Consider the following 15210-nt stretch of genomic DNA (forward strand, 5'->3'; position numbering starts at 1 on the left):
ATGTGTATGAGGTTGGATTCTTCCAATCTCTTCACACACAATTCAATACCATACATTTCCGGTTGAAATACAGTCGCATAGGTTCCTAGGCAGGATGATATTAGAGTCCTGGATCTGCGATTGAAAACACCTGCACCAGAATCTGAAGATGTTTTTGATCCATCTGTGAACCAACAACTATTTGCTATTAATATTTCTTTCTCTTGGAGGATCCAGTCCTCTCTACTCGGGAATAGTACTTTATAAGGCAGTTTGTAGGTGACAGTTGGAGGTATATGCTATGATTTCCAGTGTCAACCAACAGTCTGTTGCACTCTGCATTAAATTGATTTGTGCAAGTGGTAATGTACACAAGTCTATATGCAGTCTATCTAGCCTCTCTCTCCAGAAAAATTTCGGGGGGATTTCCATGGCCGCTGATGGTGTGATACTGATGGCACCATTGATATCTAGACAAGCCTGTCTCTGTGAACCAGAGAACTTCCCCTGAGCCGTTTTCTGTAAAACCTTAGGCCACCAGACAATTGCACTATAAGTGATCTTTGGTCTGACAACCATCACATAAATCCAATGGATTTGTTCGGGACTCAACCCCAAGTTTTCTCACAAATTCTCCAACATTTCCATAGGATCAATCTGGCTTTGTGTAAAACTTTTTCCAAGTGAGCGTTCCGGGTGAGTTTTTCATCAAGGAGAATGCCACCTCCGTTTCAAATGGAATGACCCCAGCATTGAGAAAAAGTGGCGTTAAATTTTCCAAGTTTCTTCTCCTGGTGAAGAGAATTATCACATTTTTGCCGGGGTTGACAGGCATCTACTCCCTCAGGCACCAACTGTGAACAACGTCCATCATGCTTTTGAGGATATTACAAACTACCCTTTCCGACGTGGACCTTGCCAAGATGACAAAGTTATCTGCGTAAGCTTGCAGATCTCCTTTTCTTCTGTCGACGGCATCAAGCGACTGTCCATCAGGAGCGACCACAGAAGGGGAGATAGTACCCCACCTTGAGGGCAGCCTCTGATGACCGTGAACCTAATGGCCACAGCCTGGAAGAGTCGTAGTGGCAGTTCTGTTTACCAGCATGGCACAGAACCAGCCAGTTATGGTCGATTTCTATACCTTTCCTAGTCAGAGATGATCTTATAGATCTAGGTAGTGCATTGTCAAATGCTCCTTGTTGTCAAGGGATTAGTAATTTTCTCTACAAGCTTGTTTACTGCTGAATCTGTCGATTTGCCCTACTGATGTGTCCGTTCAATATCTTCTCAAGTCCTTTCAAGAGAAGGGATGTAACTGGATGGTATATAGTTCCACGCCAGACTGGCTCTATACAATTTCATGAGTATAGGTAAAATTATTTCCAATACATTTTGAAGAAGAGCTAGAAATATACTATCCTCTCGTTAGTGGTAGTTACATCAACAATAATTTTCAGCAAAATTGCACGTGTCATTTTTTCAATACATAAGAGAAAAAAATACTAGACGACAGATTTTTTCAAAAATTCACAGAATCACTTTCACTATGAGAAACTACTTCTCCAATTTTTTTCAAAGGGTTTGAACATGCCATTCAAATTCGATGGGGTATACATCAACCTTGAAGACACTTGAGACCAGTAAGACCAACGCTGTCTTGTGATGAATACCGAATGCTTTGTTTTTGGGACCTGGTTTCATTCGGTCGGTTGTTTTTCGTAATATTTTGAGTATAGGTTGAATTTGAGCAGTTTTACAACAAGAAAAATAGATCCTTTCTTGAATGGTAGATTGAATAACCTACAAAACACAGGAGTTTCAGTATTTGTTCAATAGGAAACTGCCCAAAAATAATATTTGCTGAATATAAAGAGTTTTTTAAAAAAAGCAATGGTAGAATCGGATACAAGTTGTTCAGCGAGTAAATTTTCATTTTCTATCACTATCGAACCTACCGTATGTGTGAGAAATGTAATGTGAGCCGTTGTGTCTGACATTCAGTTCATTCGTAATTTTCTAATCAGCAATTAGGCACTTTCGTTTAACTCTCAATTTGCATTTGTTGCGAGTACTCACAAACTTGATACGATTTTCTGTGGTTGACATTTTCTACCACTTTTAGTGGGCGAGGTTTTCAGAGGCGACAACTCTGAAACAAATATTTGCATCTATGTCTGACGGAATAATTCCAGTGTCTTCAAATTAAACTTTATTCATTCCATAATTGTCATTTTCACAATTTATATTGTTACAGATTATATAATCCTGTACAGAAATTACCTAAGCATAAATGCTTAGTGCATATTTCTGCACGAGGAAAGGTATTATTTTTTTCATGTTTTTTGATGTTTGGAGATTTGCAAACTGATCGTGTCTGGGAATTTGATTTTTTTTTTGTATAAAGACATTGACGAATAAATGATATAACAAACACTCCTCAGTAAACTTGAGGAGTATTTGTTATCAGCTTGTTTGTGGTAGTTGTTATATAGTTTTGGACCTATATGAAAGACGTGGGTTTCGCAAAAAACACGAAACACAGACTGCCCTCTTGAAAGTAATCGACGATCTTGCGAGATTCAGAGATCAATCAAAAGTCACCATTTTAGTACTGCTTGATCAAAGTAAAGCTTTGGATTTAGTTAATTTCGATTTACTCATCAGCAAGCTCAAGTTCATAGGATTCGACGACATTTCTCTTAAATGGATGACCAGCTATCTCACAGGCCGATCACAGAGGGTCAAACTGGATGATTACTCATGGTCATCCCTAAAAGAAACAATCTCAGGTGTACCGCAGGGAAGTATTTTAGGGCCCTTGATGTTTTCAGTGTTTATTTTTGATTACCCCACTTTCTTATCACATTGTCAAGTACATCTATACGCAGATGATATACAGCCATATTTGTCTTTTCATAACACCGATACAGAAAGTTGCGTGGCCAATATAAACACAGATTTGCACAAAACATTCCTATAATCGAAGAATCATGGATTGAAAATCAATCCAAATAAAACTTTGGCCTTATGCATAGGGTCTCAAAGACAAATAGTAGAAACTCAGTGTAACTTTAGGCTCACTCTCGATAACACAGACATTGACTGGGTAGACAGTGCTAAAAATCTTGGCCGTAACCAAGATGAATATGTGACAAACATTTTCAAAGTATCATTCTTCAAACTCAAATCACTATATAAATTCAGTATCAGTTATCAGAAGAAATGAAACTCAGGTTAGTTAAAACTTTTATTAACCCTCATATCGAGTATTGTTGTTCGGTGTATTACCATTTTTTGCCGCAATATAACAAGCAGAAGTTACGACGTATACAAAATGCTTGCATGCGATTTGTATGCTGTATACTATATGGTGAACATGTCACACCATTTTTTTAAATGAAGGAGCTGAATGTGAGGTACAGATTCCAATATTTGATAAAAATGTTTTTGTTTAAGTTGTTTCAAACTAAAACACCTAGTCATTTATATAGTTTATTAAGCAGGCATTCTGACAACCATATGGTCGATTTGAGAATTAACTCATACAACATACGTAGGCACCGTACTTTCAAATTTCAAGGATGTTTTTCTTATATAGCCCCTTCTCATCTGAATGAAATTTTACCCCTTTCAAATAATAATATCCATCAATTTAAGGAAGAAATAAAATCTGTTCAGTGCTAATTTAAAACATTTTAAATTCAATGTATGGTAGTGCAATGAAATTGTTAAATTGACCAAAATAATGGTAAAAATATCAAGAGTTATTAGCAACTATATGATGTATTATTTTTTTTCTCTTCTCTATCATTGTTATGTTTATAATTATGTTCTTATACTCACTGTATAATTTTTGGGATGGGTGAAAGATAGCCTTCGGCTAACCATTTTCCTTTTATGTATAAATGTATTTTTATGCATAATAAACGATATTATTATTATTATTATGAATCCTGTTGGAATAGTTTTGTTGGGATTTATAGTTGGTTTTGTTTTTTAATGTATATATAGCAAGTATTGGTGCATATGCAGTATGTCAACGTTAAAGATGTCTAGGTCTTCATAATACCTACCAGTGGAGAAATGTTTGTTTTTAAATCAATTTACAGTTCTGAGTATTTTTCAGGAGGACATATTGAATGAGTTGACCGAAAATGCTCTTTATGATCTTTCCATTTGGCATGTTTGTACTACCAAACGTTGGAAAGTTTAGAGGGCTTTTCAACATTTTTTTGTAATTTACTCAAAACTGAATTGCATTAAGGTCAACAATTTCATTGAAGACTTTATATTGACGTATAAACTTGGAGATTGGTTGTTGGAGAACCAAAAAGTTAGCAGGAGTCTGTTATTTGTAATCTGGGTGAGCTAAGCTACTGATAACTGCAAGATTCTTTTGATATATGAAAATTCAAATCATTTGATATTGTGGATATTGAATACACCAATTTTGGAATTTTTACAATTCTTTCGAAAAGAAGAAATATAACTGAAACTGGCACAGTAATGTCTAGCTAAGGCGATATATTTTCTGTGTGTCCACTTTAATAGCAAATGTTAAATAACGTTACCGAAGAAGCAAAGATATTAAAAAAAATGAGATTGATAAAATATCAAATACAAGTTGAAGATTCCTTCATCTACATCATCTAGTGTTCCACTGTTAATCCGACTGATTCTCTAGACGCGGTTTTGCGCTGTACTCGATCTTACTTCCTTTTCTCTTCTTAGGTTTATTTTGATACAACCATGAGTTCTTCTTCTCAAGTGACCTTTTTACACATTGAATATATTTTTCGAGGATTTGAGCGGGGAAAGTATCGTTTTTTTCTGATCGTCACTGCACTCTAAAACTTTTCCTGCCGTTCCTGTGCAAATGCATTAAATATGGAGTGTTACATTTCATACAGTATTCAAAAATTTGTTTTACACACATTCAATAAGGAAAAATTTGATATTTCCTCTTATTCAAATTGAAACTAACCTAGTAACATTGGAGGCTCTATAATTATTGCCCAGAATAATTGACGACATATCTATAAAACCGTATTATTATCTCCTATTCAGCCTACATCATGTTCATCTTGTCGAAGTTATCAATTGCTCAAACTCTCATTAATTCAACGAGCGAGAATAATGTTGTTTATGTCTGTCATATAAAATTTACGACACGAGAACACGAGGTAACTATATTTCCGGAAGATGCTTTCGTAGCTGCAGTATACTTTGATGAGATCTATTTGCTTCGAGAAAATGAAAATGAAAGCTCTAAAATAAGAAATATGGTATACAGTGTGTCAATTTGAAAACTTCCCACCCTCAATATCTCCCTTCCAGTACATAATATGAAAAAATGGTCAGACAGGTCAACTTTATTTGCAAGGGGGACACTCTGAATGAATATTTTCAACCCCCTAGGAGGGGTGGATGTTACCCTCAGAATTTCAAATGGAAAGGGGGGTCAAGTGGCACATCATTTTGAAGGGCATTCAATTCGCTTGCCGACGGTGCCCTCATTTATTATTTTCCGATCAGCAGTATCCGAAAATGTAGTTCTAAACTAATAGAAGTAATTAGAATTGGCCTATACTAAAATGCCTGGTTATCAAGTTAGTATGCAAAGAAATACAATTTATTGACTCTCTTATAAGTAAAACTTGTGATGACGGGTCAGCTTTTCAACTTTCCATCAGGGGTAAAATTAGACAAGCCTCAAAAAATTTACATTAATTAGTTATCTGATTTCGGTGACTTTCATTTGGGTTTATTATCGGATTTAAAACTCTTATCCCTTTTTTGTTACTTCTGCTATAAAAAGTATCGTTTTTTGAGCAAAAAAGGTGTTCATCGCATTCAAGCCATTTGGTAGTACTATCATTTCAGTTTCATTTGTTGAGCTGATCAGCGATACCTTAGAAAGTGTATAAATTGTAAGAATGGTTTACACTATCCAAGACCGAATTGAAATAATTTTTATTTATGGAGAGGTGGGCAAGTGCGCACGAAGGGCGGCATCTCTTTTTAATGAAAGAAATCCAAATCTTAATATAAGTCACCGGTATGTGCTTGATTTGGTGACAAAGTTTTCCGAAACTGGTTCGGTGAAGAATAAAAAAAGGAATAACCCCAGAGTACTGAATGAGGATGCTCAAATTGAGGTGTTGGGAACATTTGCTGCAGAGCCGACTAGCTCCTTACGATCAGTAGCAGAACAGACGGGAATGTCACACGAGACTGTAAGGAAAGCACTGAAAATGCACAAATTTCATCCATATAAAATGCAGATTCTCCACGAGCTCCATGAGGATGATTATGACAGAAGAATAGAATTCTGTGAAATCATGACTCTTCGAATCAATGCTTTACCTAATCTTCTGTTCAATATCTGTTTCAGTGATGAATGTTCATTTTTCCTGAATGGCAATGTTAATAGGCAAAATTGTCGCTATTGGAGTGACGAAAACCCTCACAATTTTCGAGAAGGACATACACAACACCCACAAAAAGTTAATGTTTGGGCTGGTATTCTTGGAAATGCCATTATCGGACCTTTATTTTTTGAAGAAAACTTGAATGGTGATCTGTACCTAGATATGCTTCAAGCACCTATCGATCCACTTATAACTCACGAGCTCGAAACTCAAATTGATGCACACGGTAATTTACTGTTGCAGGAAGATTTGTTACATTTCCAACAGGACGGTGCGCCACCTCATTATTTTCGCCCCGTCCGACAATGGTTGAACGAGCGATTCCGGGAGAGATGGATTGGCAGAAGGGGATCAATTGAGTGGCCACCGAGATCACCGGATTTGACTCCATTAGATTTTTTTCTTTGGGGATATCTCAAATCTGTCGTTTATAAAACACAGCCCACTGATATGGATGACCTCAAAGGACGAATTACAGCAGCATGCCGGTCAATTAGTGGTGAAGTTTTCCAAAATGTTCGAGAGGAGTTCGAAAACAGACTGTATTACTGTTTAGAGCAGAATGGACAACATTTTGAACATATTATCAGATAAAGCGTAACAAGATGGTTGAAATTTGTTTTTTGCAATTTAGTATTTTTTGTTTGCACTCGATGCGTATTTCGTTAACTAAGTAGTTCTACATTCCTCTCACATCCACGAATTCGAATATTACTCAAGGGTTGGAACGATGCTACCTAGTACGATGCTCACCTTTTCCAATAGTCCATTACAATCATTTGTTTTGAATACCAACCTGAATACCAAACATCTAGTGCGGGCGAGTTTTAATCATTTATTCTTATTCACTTCTAATCACCGTTCGTTTGGAACGTTATTGTTCAAAAACTGCTCATCAAAAACTAATGAAAAAGGTATCATTGGCAAGAGAATTGAATGCCCTTCAAAATGATGTGCCACTTGACCCCCCTTTCCATTTGAAATTCTGAGGGTAACATCCACCCCTCCTAGGGGGTTGAACCCCGAGGGTTGAAAATATTCATTCAGAGTGTCCCCCTTGCAAATAAAGTTGACCTGTCTGACCATTTTTTCATATTATGTACTGGAAGGGAGATATTGAGGGTGGGAAGTTTTCAAATTGACACACTGTATATGAGATATCTTCAACAGGCCTTCTAGACTATACTCAGATGACCAGAACTATTTTTTCAATGGTATTAAATTCTTTCGGAATTCTTTCTGGCCATGGATTTATACAGGTCACTGAAATTCTGTTTGGCTTGAGTTCCCGAATATAATGTTTAATGTAGGCTGGTTATCCGGGATATAATATACCAAATATATGGCAACTCGAACAAAAAGCTTGCATATCTGGGCTGTTTCCTGAAAAACTAAACCCGCAGATTGGATTTGAAAAATTACCGGCATTTTTGACTTACAGAAATACTGCATAAATAATTGCGTATTTGTGCCAGTTGATTTGAGATGTATCCCCGTAAAAATCTGTTGAACGTGGTATTCTGTGACAAGAAAAAAAAAGAAGAAATATTTCGTTATCCAACAAAATATCCACTACGATATATGTATATTTAATCTATTCCATCAAAACAACATCCAAACAACCGTTTGAAAATACAAGACTCGCCGAACACACACTCTCTTTGGCAACCTTGGGGTACCTCACGGCGGCTTCCGCGAAGTTTTTGGAAGGTGCAACGACATTACTGTCATTGCGCGGCTTCTTCAACCTTCCTGGGGTTCCCCTAATGGAGGTGTTCAAGTGAGCGCGCTTTCCTGCAGGGACAGCCGGTTCCTTGCCTTTATTCAAGGCGGAGATCTTGGCGCCCGCCGCAGGAAGTGCCCTTACTGTTGGATATGGACTGGGGTACACTTATAGTTGCTGCAACTTCTGCCTTTTTCGCTTTCTTTCTCCTTTTGGCCTCGGTGCCGCAAATGCGCTGATGCTTTGGCCTTTGTATTACATCACGAGGTGATCTGCTATGTCCAGCCTCATTTCGAGCGGTATATTTGGGTGAACATTTCTGTTCATCTCCAGCCACCGCCATAAATTGACGTGAGCACTTCTTTCCAGCCTCGGGATTGGTTTTTGTTGTGTCTGTTTGTTCGTGTCATTCATGTGTGTTCCCACGAGTAGCAAGGAAAGAGTTGATCACCTCTGGCAGAGCCCCGCATTACCAGAGGAAGGCTGATTACAATGAGGTTTCGCCCGGTTCCCCAAGGGGATCGTTCGTGACCGCATATCACCCTGCGGCCATTCAGCTGTCGGACGATTCCTTACACCTTAGCTTGGGTAGGCTGGTCCACGGTGGCATGTTTCGCAAAGGCATTTGGGGAGTTTCAGTTCCCCTTACCTTACTTATTTCTGCCACTGACCAGGAGTCCGGCGATCCCGTCCGTAAGTCCACATATTGGCACAGCCCCACCCCCCTTCGTTTCCCTGTACGCCACCTGGGAACACGCTCGATAGGTAGCCCAACTCACGGGAGCCCTGCTTATTGTGTCTTTCAATTAGTCAACATTGCCAAAAGTTGAGCTGAATACCTTGTCTTTGATAAAACCCCACAACGGAAACTCCAGAAAGGTTAGGTCAGGAAAATTTGGTGACCATTTTATAGGACCACTGTTTCCTACCAATCGTCCTGGCATTGTCGTTTTAAGGATATTTCTGTAAATAGTTCAGCGATGTGGTGGGGATTCATCATATTGTAAATATTAATATTTTTTCAGAATATTCTGAGGCAAATCTTCCAACAACCCAATTAGAGTCTCCGACAAGAATTCCAAATATAATTCCCCCGTCAAAGATGTCTCAAAAAGTAAGCATCTACAATATTGATGTTTAGCAAACCAAGCCAAACATCAACTCCGAATCTCTCCTTGAAATTTGTAGCTCTATGTAAGAAGGAATGTTCTTGTAGTCAGTGATAATAAATATTTCTTTCAAACCTTCCATTATTCGTGAATCTACTCTCATCACACCATAACATTCCATTAAAGATTTTATTATTCTGACGAAGTTGTCTGAGTAGACATCTGTTTCGATCACCAAGTGATCATCTTCAGGAGGAAGATCAAACTAATCATACTTACAAAGTTATCCTTATTTATACCATATTATACCTCTTCTACGTACCCACGTCTTGAGTATCTTAAATTAATTTCACAATATTGCCTTATCTACTAGTCTTAAACTGATTTTACAATGTGTCTTTATGTAATAGTCGGATATATAGTATACTATCAGGTATTGGTCTGCCATCGTTTTTCATAATATTATTATATTTACTTATTTCTACACTTTCATAGGCATCTAGATGCCTGTAGTTGTTTACTTGTCTAACTAATTTCAATGAAATAAAGTCTATGGAATGGAGATGCCCATTATATTTCAAAAACAATCACTCATATTCCCAACCTGGGAGAGATATTATTGAGGAAACGTTTGCCCAATTCAACTGACCTTGCAAGTCTCACCGTTTCCGAGATAGCAGTAGTAGAATCAGCTAAAAAAAAGTCTATATAATCCTTTCATCACATAACTTTATTTTTTATTCTTTCAGGAAACACATTTCTCGTTAACGTAGCCCTGGCAGATTTCCTAGTCTCAGGTCTGGTGGTCCCGGCGTCAGCGGTCGTCATTTTGGCAGGCCTGCGCGACAACAACTTGGTCGTTTGCAGATTCCAATGGTTCCTCGCTACCTTGTGTTTCTTGGTCACTGTTCTGTCATTAGCAGCAATCGCGGTAGAGAATTATTTTCGCCTTTGCTTCTCACAGAATTGCTACGATAAGCTGACCCGTAGAAAAATAACCATCATTCTCCTAGTATTATGGAGTGTATGTTCCTGTATTTCTGGACTACAGTTCACTAAAGATTTATCCTTCGATTATTGCACGAGGAAATATTCAGGACTCATCCCATATCAAGCCACGGTGGGGCCGTTCTAGTGTTTCTACCTATGACAATCACGCTCATCTCCTATGTAAGAGCTGGTTTCCAAGTTCGCAGGTAAGTTTACTCAGAGTTTTAGAACTTTCTTAAAATGGAGATTATCAGAATTTCCGGGAACTTGAAATAAAAAATTGAAAAGTTCTCAATTACTCTATCCTTGTTTGAAGGTGGTTGACAATGTTTCGTGGTGTATTTCATCAGATCGGACTTCCATTGTCTAATATAATATAAATTAATTTGAAATCCATGAAAAAAAATAAAAAGATTAACCGAAAATAACAATTTTATTAAACAAAAAACTGTAATTACAAAGAAATAACATGCAAGCAACAACCAAAAAATCAAAATTGAAATATTAATAAAAGCTGAAAAATTAAAAAATATCATTAACAAAAATGAAAATTAAAAAGATTTCAAACCAAGTTATGTCACGACGTTTCGATTGTTAGTATACACAATCATCTTCTGGTGATAACTGGACTTATTCCTCTGAAATGTGACTATTTATAGGTCATTCGAGTACTTTCACTTACCCCTTCTTCCCTCTCCGCTTCATTGGTTTTAGCGGGAGATGACCGTTTGGCGGGAGTTGGTCGTTTTTGTCTTGATTAGAGGTTTCCATATGTTACGTATCTCTACGCTAGCTTGACTAAATGCGTTGTTGGACAACATATACGCGGCTTCTTTGAATTGTCTCCCAAACCATTGTTCCTCTTTGTGGATTATTTCAGCTTGAGCCCACTTGATGTTGTAATGATGAGTCCAAACATTGTCTGATATTCCGGATTTGCTGGTTTCTCCTCGCTGTGTGTGTTTCTTGTGCTCAGCAATGCGAACTTTCAATGGCCTCGCAGGGTATCCGGTAAATGCAATTCTTGGAATCGTTTGGTGGCCTGGTTTTCGTGAGGCTGCTGCGGATAATGTTCCCAGATCTGAAGCAGGTCCTGATGTTTTACTTGGACCCAATCTTTCTTATCCTTTCCGATACTCCTCTGATGTAGGGAAGTACAACTACTGGTTGTGGCGGCTTCTCTTCCTTGTGGAGCTCTTACTGTGTTCTAGCTAAAGCCTGTTCCACCATCACTCTGGAGTAACCATTCCATTGAAAGTCATTTTTGATGATGCCTAGTTCCTTTTTGAGACCTTCCTTTGTATTACATAGCCCGAAAGCACGGTCTAGTTATATTATATTAGACAATGGAAGTCCGATCTGATGTAATACTCTATCCTTGTTTTCAAGTGAACTAATTCACACATTTAGTGTAAATTTAGTACTGATATTTAGTACCCTCATTTAGTTTTGATGACAATACAAATTCATTAACTCTATATCACTGTAAATCCAAGATGGCAGCCAAAAAAATATGGCGGATTACATATTGTTTCACAAATACCTCAATATGGGTATCAAATTGACAAAAATACAGGAAGACAAAATGATTTCAAAGAAAAAAAATTATTGTAGATAAAAAAAACAAACTGATTACAGACCAATTTTCTTAATGAGCCATATCGGAATGTTTTTGAAAAAATTCCAAAAATAAGAATAGAGAAATATATAAAAAAGTTATGAGACGATGGACATAGGAGAAACCTCATTATGTGTCTTCGATGACTTGGCAAAGTTATTCGACATAGTGTGTCACCACAGGTTACTAAGATTATTAGAAAATATACGTTTCAGAGGTGAACCATTGAAACTTGTCACTAGTTACTATCGAACAGAAAACAGAGAGTTCAGATCAAGTCATTGAGTGTAACGTGCCCCAAGGAACGGTGCTTGGACCTATTCTATTCAATATTTATATCAATGATCTCTACAATATTGATGTGGAAGTGACTATTATAAGCTTTGCCGACGACACCGCCCTTCTATTTCGTGGCAAGTATTGAAACATTCTGAAATTTATCGCCGAAAGGGAATTGGAAACTTTATTTCATTGGTTCGACAGCAGGCTACTGACCATAAAACTTTTCTAAGACCCACTTTATTGCCTTCTTAATTTATAACAACAACTTACCCACATATAGTAAATTTACAGTTGATATAAACAATAATATATCATTGACATCGAAAGGAGAGAACATATAAAATATCTAGGTCTCATTATAGACCAAAATCTTAGATGGCACAAACACGCTGAAACTTTAAAGTACATTTTACTTGAACTGCTTTGAATATATTGCATACTCAATTCACTTTTATTGTTATATTTTATTATCATCGTATAACTCTTTGATCTAAACTTATAGTGAACATAACACACTTTTATCATTCTGCTTTTTTATTATATTTAATATTATTATTTTCACCTTATTATTATATTTCATAGATCAGACTCATATTTTAGTAGCATACCCATGCACAAGGTTTCACCTTTTATGGGTTTTCTATTTTATTTGCTATTATTGTTACTCACTCTGTTGTACATCTAAATATTATGAGCAAATAAATTATTATTATTATTAATAATGGACTGGGCTTGACTGAGACACTAAATGAACTTAACAGAATGAGAAGAATTGAGTAACACAATTAGAAACTGTAAACTTGAAAATGAAATAAGTACAAACATTTTCTTATTCCAAACGGTTTTATTGAAAAAAAAGATAATAATGATGTAGATACTGCACTGAAAACTAAAAAATAACTCGAAAGGTCCTAGGTAGCAGTCATCACACCACACTCTTCAGGGATCTAAGGTATTGATCAGATGAAAAAAGTATAAAACCATTAGGCGTGGAAATTCCATACATAGTCATACCCAAACACAAATCTTCCATATTCACCCGCTACTTCTCGTATAATTCACCTAAATATTACAATCAACTAACTACCCCGTGAGTTTAGATGTTATACCACAGAACACTTTAAAAATAGACTAAAGACTTACTAAGTGTCTAGTCTCTTAACTGTTTCCGACCCTGGCATTACAAAAATGAATTTTCTACCGCGGTTGCATGCATTTTCTGACATTGTCATGACAGTCTCACTGCCAACTCGACTTCTTTATTATTGTTTAATGATTGCTATTTACAATTTGAGTTGAAAAACAGCCTTGGCTGATACTCTGCCTATTAATCTTTGTACTGAAAGTTGTTTCCTCTTTCCCCTTTCCTCTTTTTGTTTGTTTTGATTGTACTTTTATGGTGAATAAAAACGTATTATCAACATTTTTTACCGTAGTATGCGCTAGTCAGGCCCTATCATCCGAAGCCCCGGTACATTCGGAAGGGCGACCCATCATTATCAACCAACGACCGTGGAGTAAGTGATCATTGGGTCTGAGAATCATGTGCCCTGAGCCAGCATAGTGAGCCAAGAGGAACAGCCTTCTGCATATGTCCTGCTAAGATTTCTGCCTTTGTGCGGCAAGCCAGAATGATTTTAAGAATCGAGAGTAAAGAGGGCTTCATTCCACCAAGGACTCCAATAATCAGAACAATCTTCTTGACAGGGTGGTTTGGACAGCGTCTGCGGAGTTCGAAGAGAAAATCTCATACTTCATCCGTTTTACTTCTCTTTTCAGACGTTATTCGTCTCGCCGGGAGCTGAAAACTCCACGACAAATATTGTCTTGCTTTAGTGATCGAAAAGGACTACATCAGGCTCGTCAGCTTGAGCTGGGGAAAAGAAGAGTTCCAGTAAATTCGGAACTTCTCGTTCCCCACAACAGATTCAATATCTCCCGGAGCGTAGGGCAACACCGGTTTTTCGTCAATACCGTAAGAGTGCCGTAGATGGTAATAAAGCATTCTTAGGGCCGTGTTATGTCGATGGATAAAGGTCGAGACGGCATATGCTGGACATGCTGACAGCAATTGCATTAGGGTCTCGGAAGCCTTGCAGTAGGCCCTGCACCTTGTGTCAGGAACATCTATACCCATTACGCGACTAAGGTAGACTAAGAGTTCTTGAAGTGAAGTTCGAGGTGTACTGAGTTGAACCTCAAAACGATGAGCAGCCACAGTCCGTCCCGTATTTCTGATATGTACCGCTCTTGGTGGAATTAAATATGCCAAGTAAGTTGAACACTTCTCGTGAAGGTATCTATAGAAGAGAGACAAATCTCCAACCTTTCATTGATGTTCCAGACTATCAAGAGTGCAAGTGAAGTTCGCGTCTCCAATCAGGCGGAAGACTCTTTTCTGGATGGAATCCAGCAGCTTCAGGGTATGCTTAGGGGCGGAGCTCCATATATGAGAACAATACTCCAAAAAAGGTCTGATCTGAGCTCTGAAAAGTATCGAAAGTTGTTGAGGTGTGCAAAGTTTTCTGATTCTTCTTCAGCGATATGATTGTGCCAAGACATTTTGGTGTCCATTTTAACCCCCCAACAAACTTACCAAAGCAGAAAATGGAATTGTCTGACCTGACATTATTATATTCGGTTCGGAGACATTTATCTTTTTGGAGAAAACCGATGCCTGGGTTTTTGTGGCATCGAATTGAACTTGGTTACTTTCACTCTAGTTCGAAATTACTTCTAGATCCTCATTAAGATATGCAACCTCCTGCTGCCGGTGAAGATGTGAATTCGCCGCCGATGTCCTGGAATCCAAATGGAAAAACGAGACAAGTGTGCTGCTGTTGTCAACAAAGCAATATATCGGATTCTTGGTTTTTCCAGTAAGTCGTTGATATATAATAGAAAGAGAAAAGCGAAAGTCAGGCACTTTGATAAGCCAAGGTCTTCAATGTTATTAAAGAAGAACCCATGCATTGGCTCATCTTTGTGTTGCCTCAGAAGTGAGGTGATCTCTGTGGCTTTCATATGAGACTTTTGCTGAACGGGTTCCAACTCGTTGACACAGTTGTGATTATT

The 15210-nt window shown here is 37.7% G+C and overlaps 1 protein-coding gene across 1 annotated transcript in view; it reads left to right on the plus strand.

Moving 5' to 3' along the window:
* LOC111510323 (melatonin receptor type 1C) overlaps positions 1-15210 on the plus strand; it is a 35306-nt gene that overhangs the window by 1105 nt on the left and 18991 nt on the right. The window contains 2 exon segments of the mRNA XM_074176255.1: positions 9995-10366; positions 10369-10441. Of these exon segments, the coding sequence (XP_074032356.1) occupies positions 9995-10366; positions 10369-10441 (445 nt within the window).

The sequence above is a fragment of the Leptinotarsa decemlineata genome, unplaced genomic scaffold, assembly GCF_025532065.1.
Source record: "Leptinotarsa decemlineata unplaced genomic scaffold, Ldec_3_MD MMD2_tig00001719_RagTag_RagTag, whole genome shotgun sequence".
Lineage (NCBI taxonomy): Eukaryota > Metazoa > Arthropoda > Insecta > Coleoptera > Chrysomelidae > Leptinotarsa > Leptinotarsa decemlineata.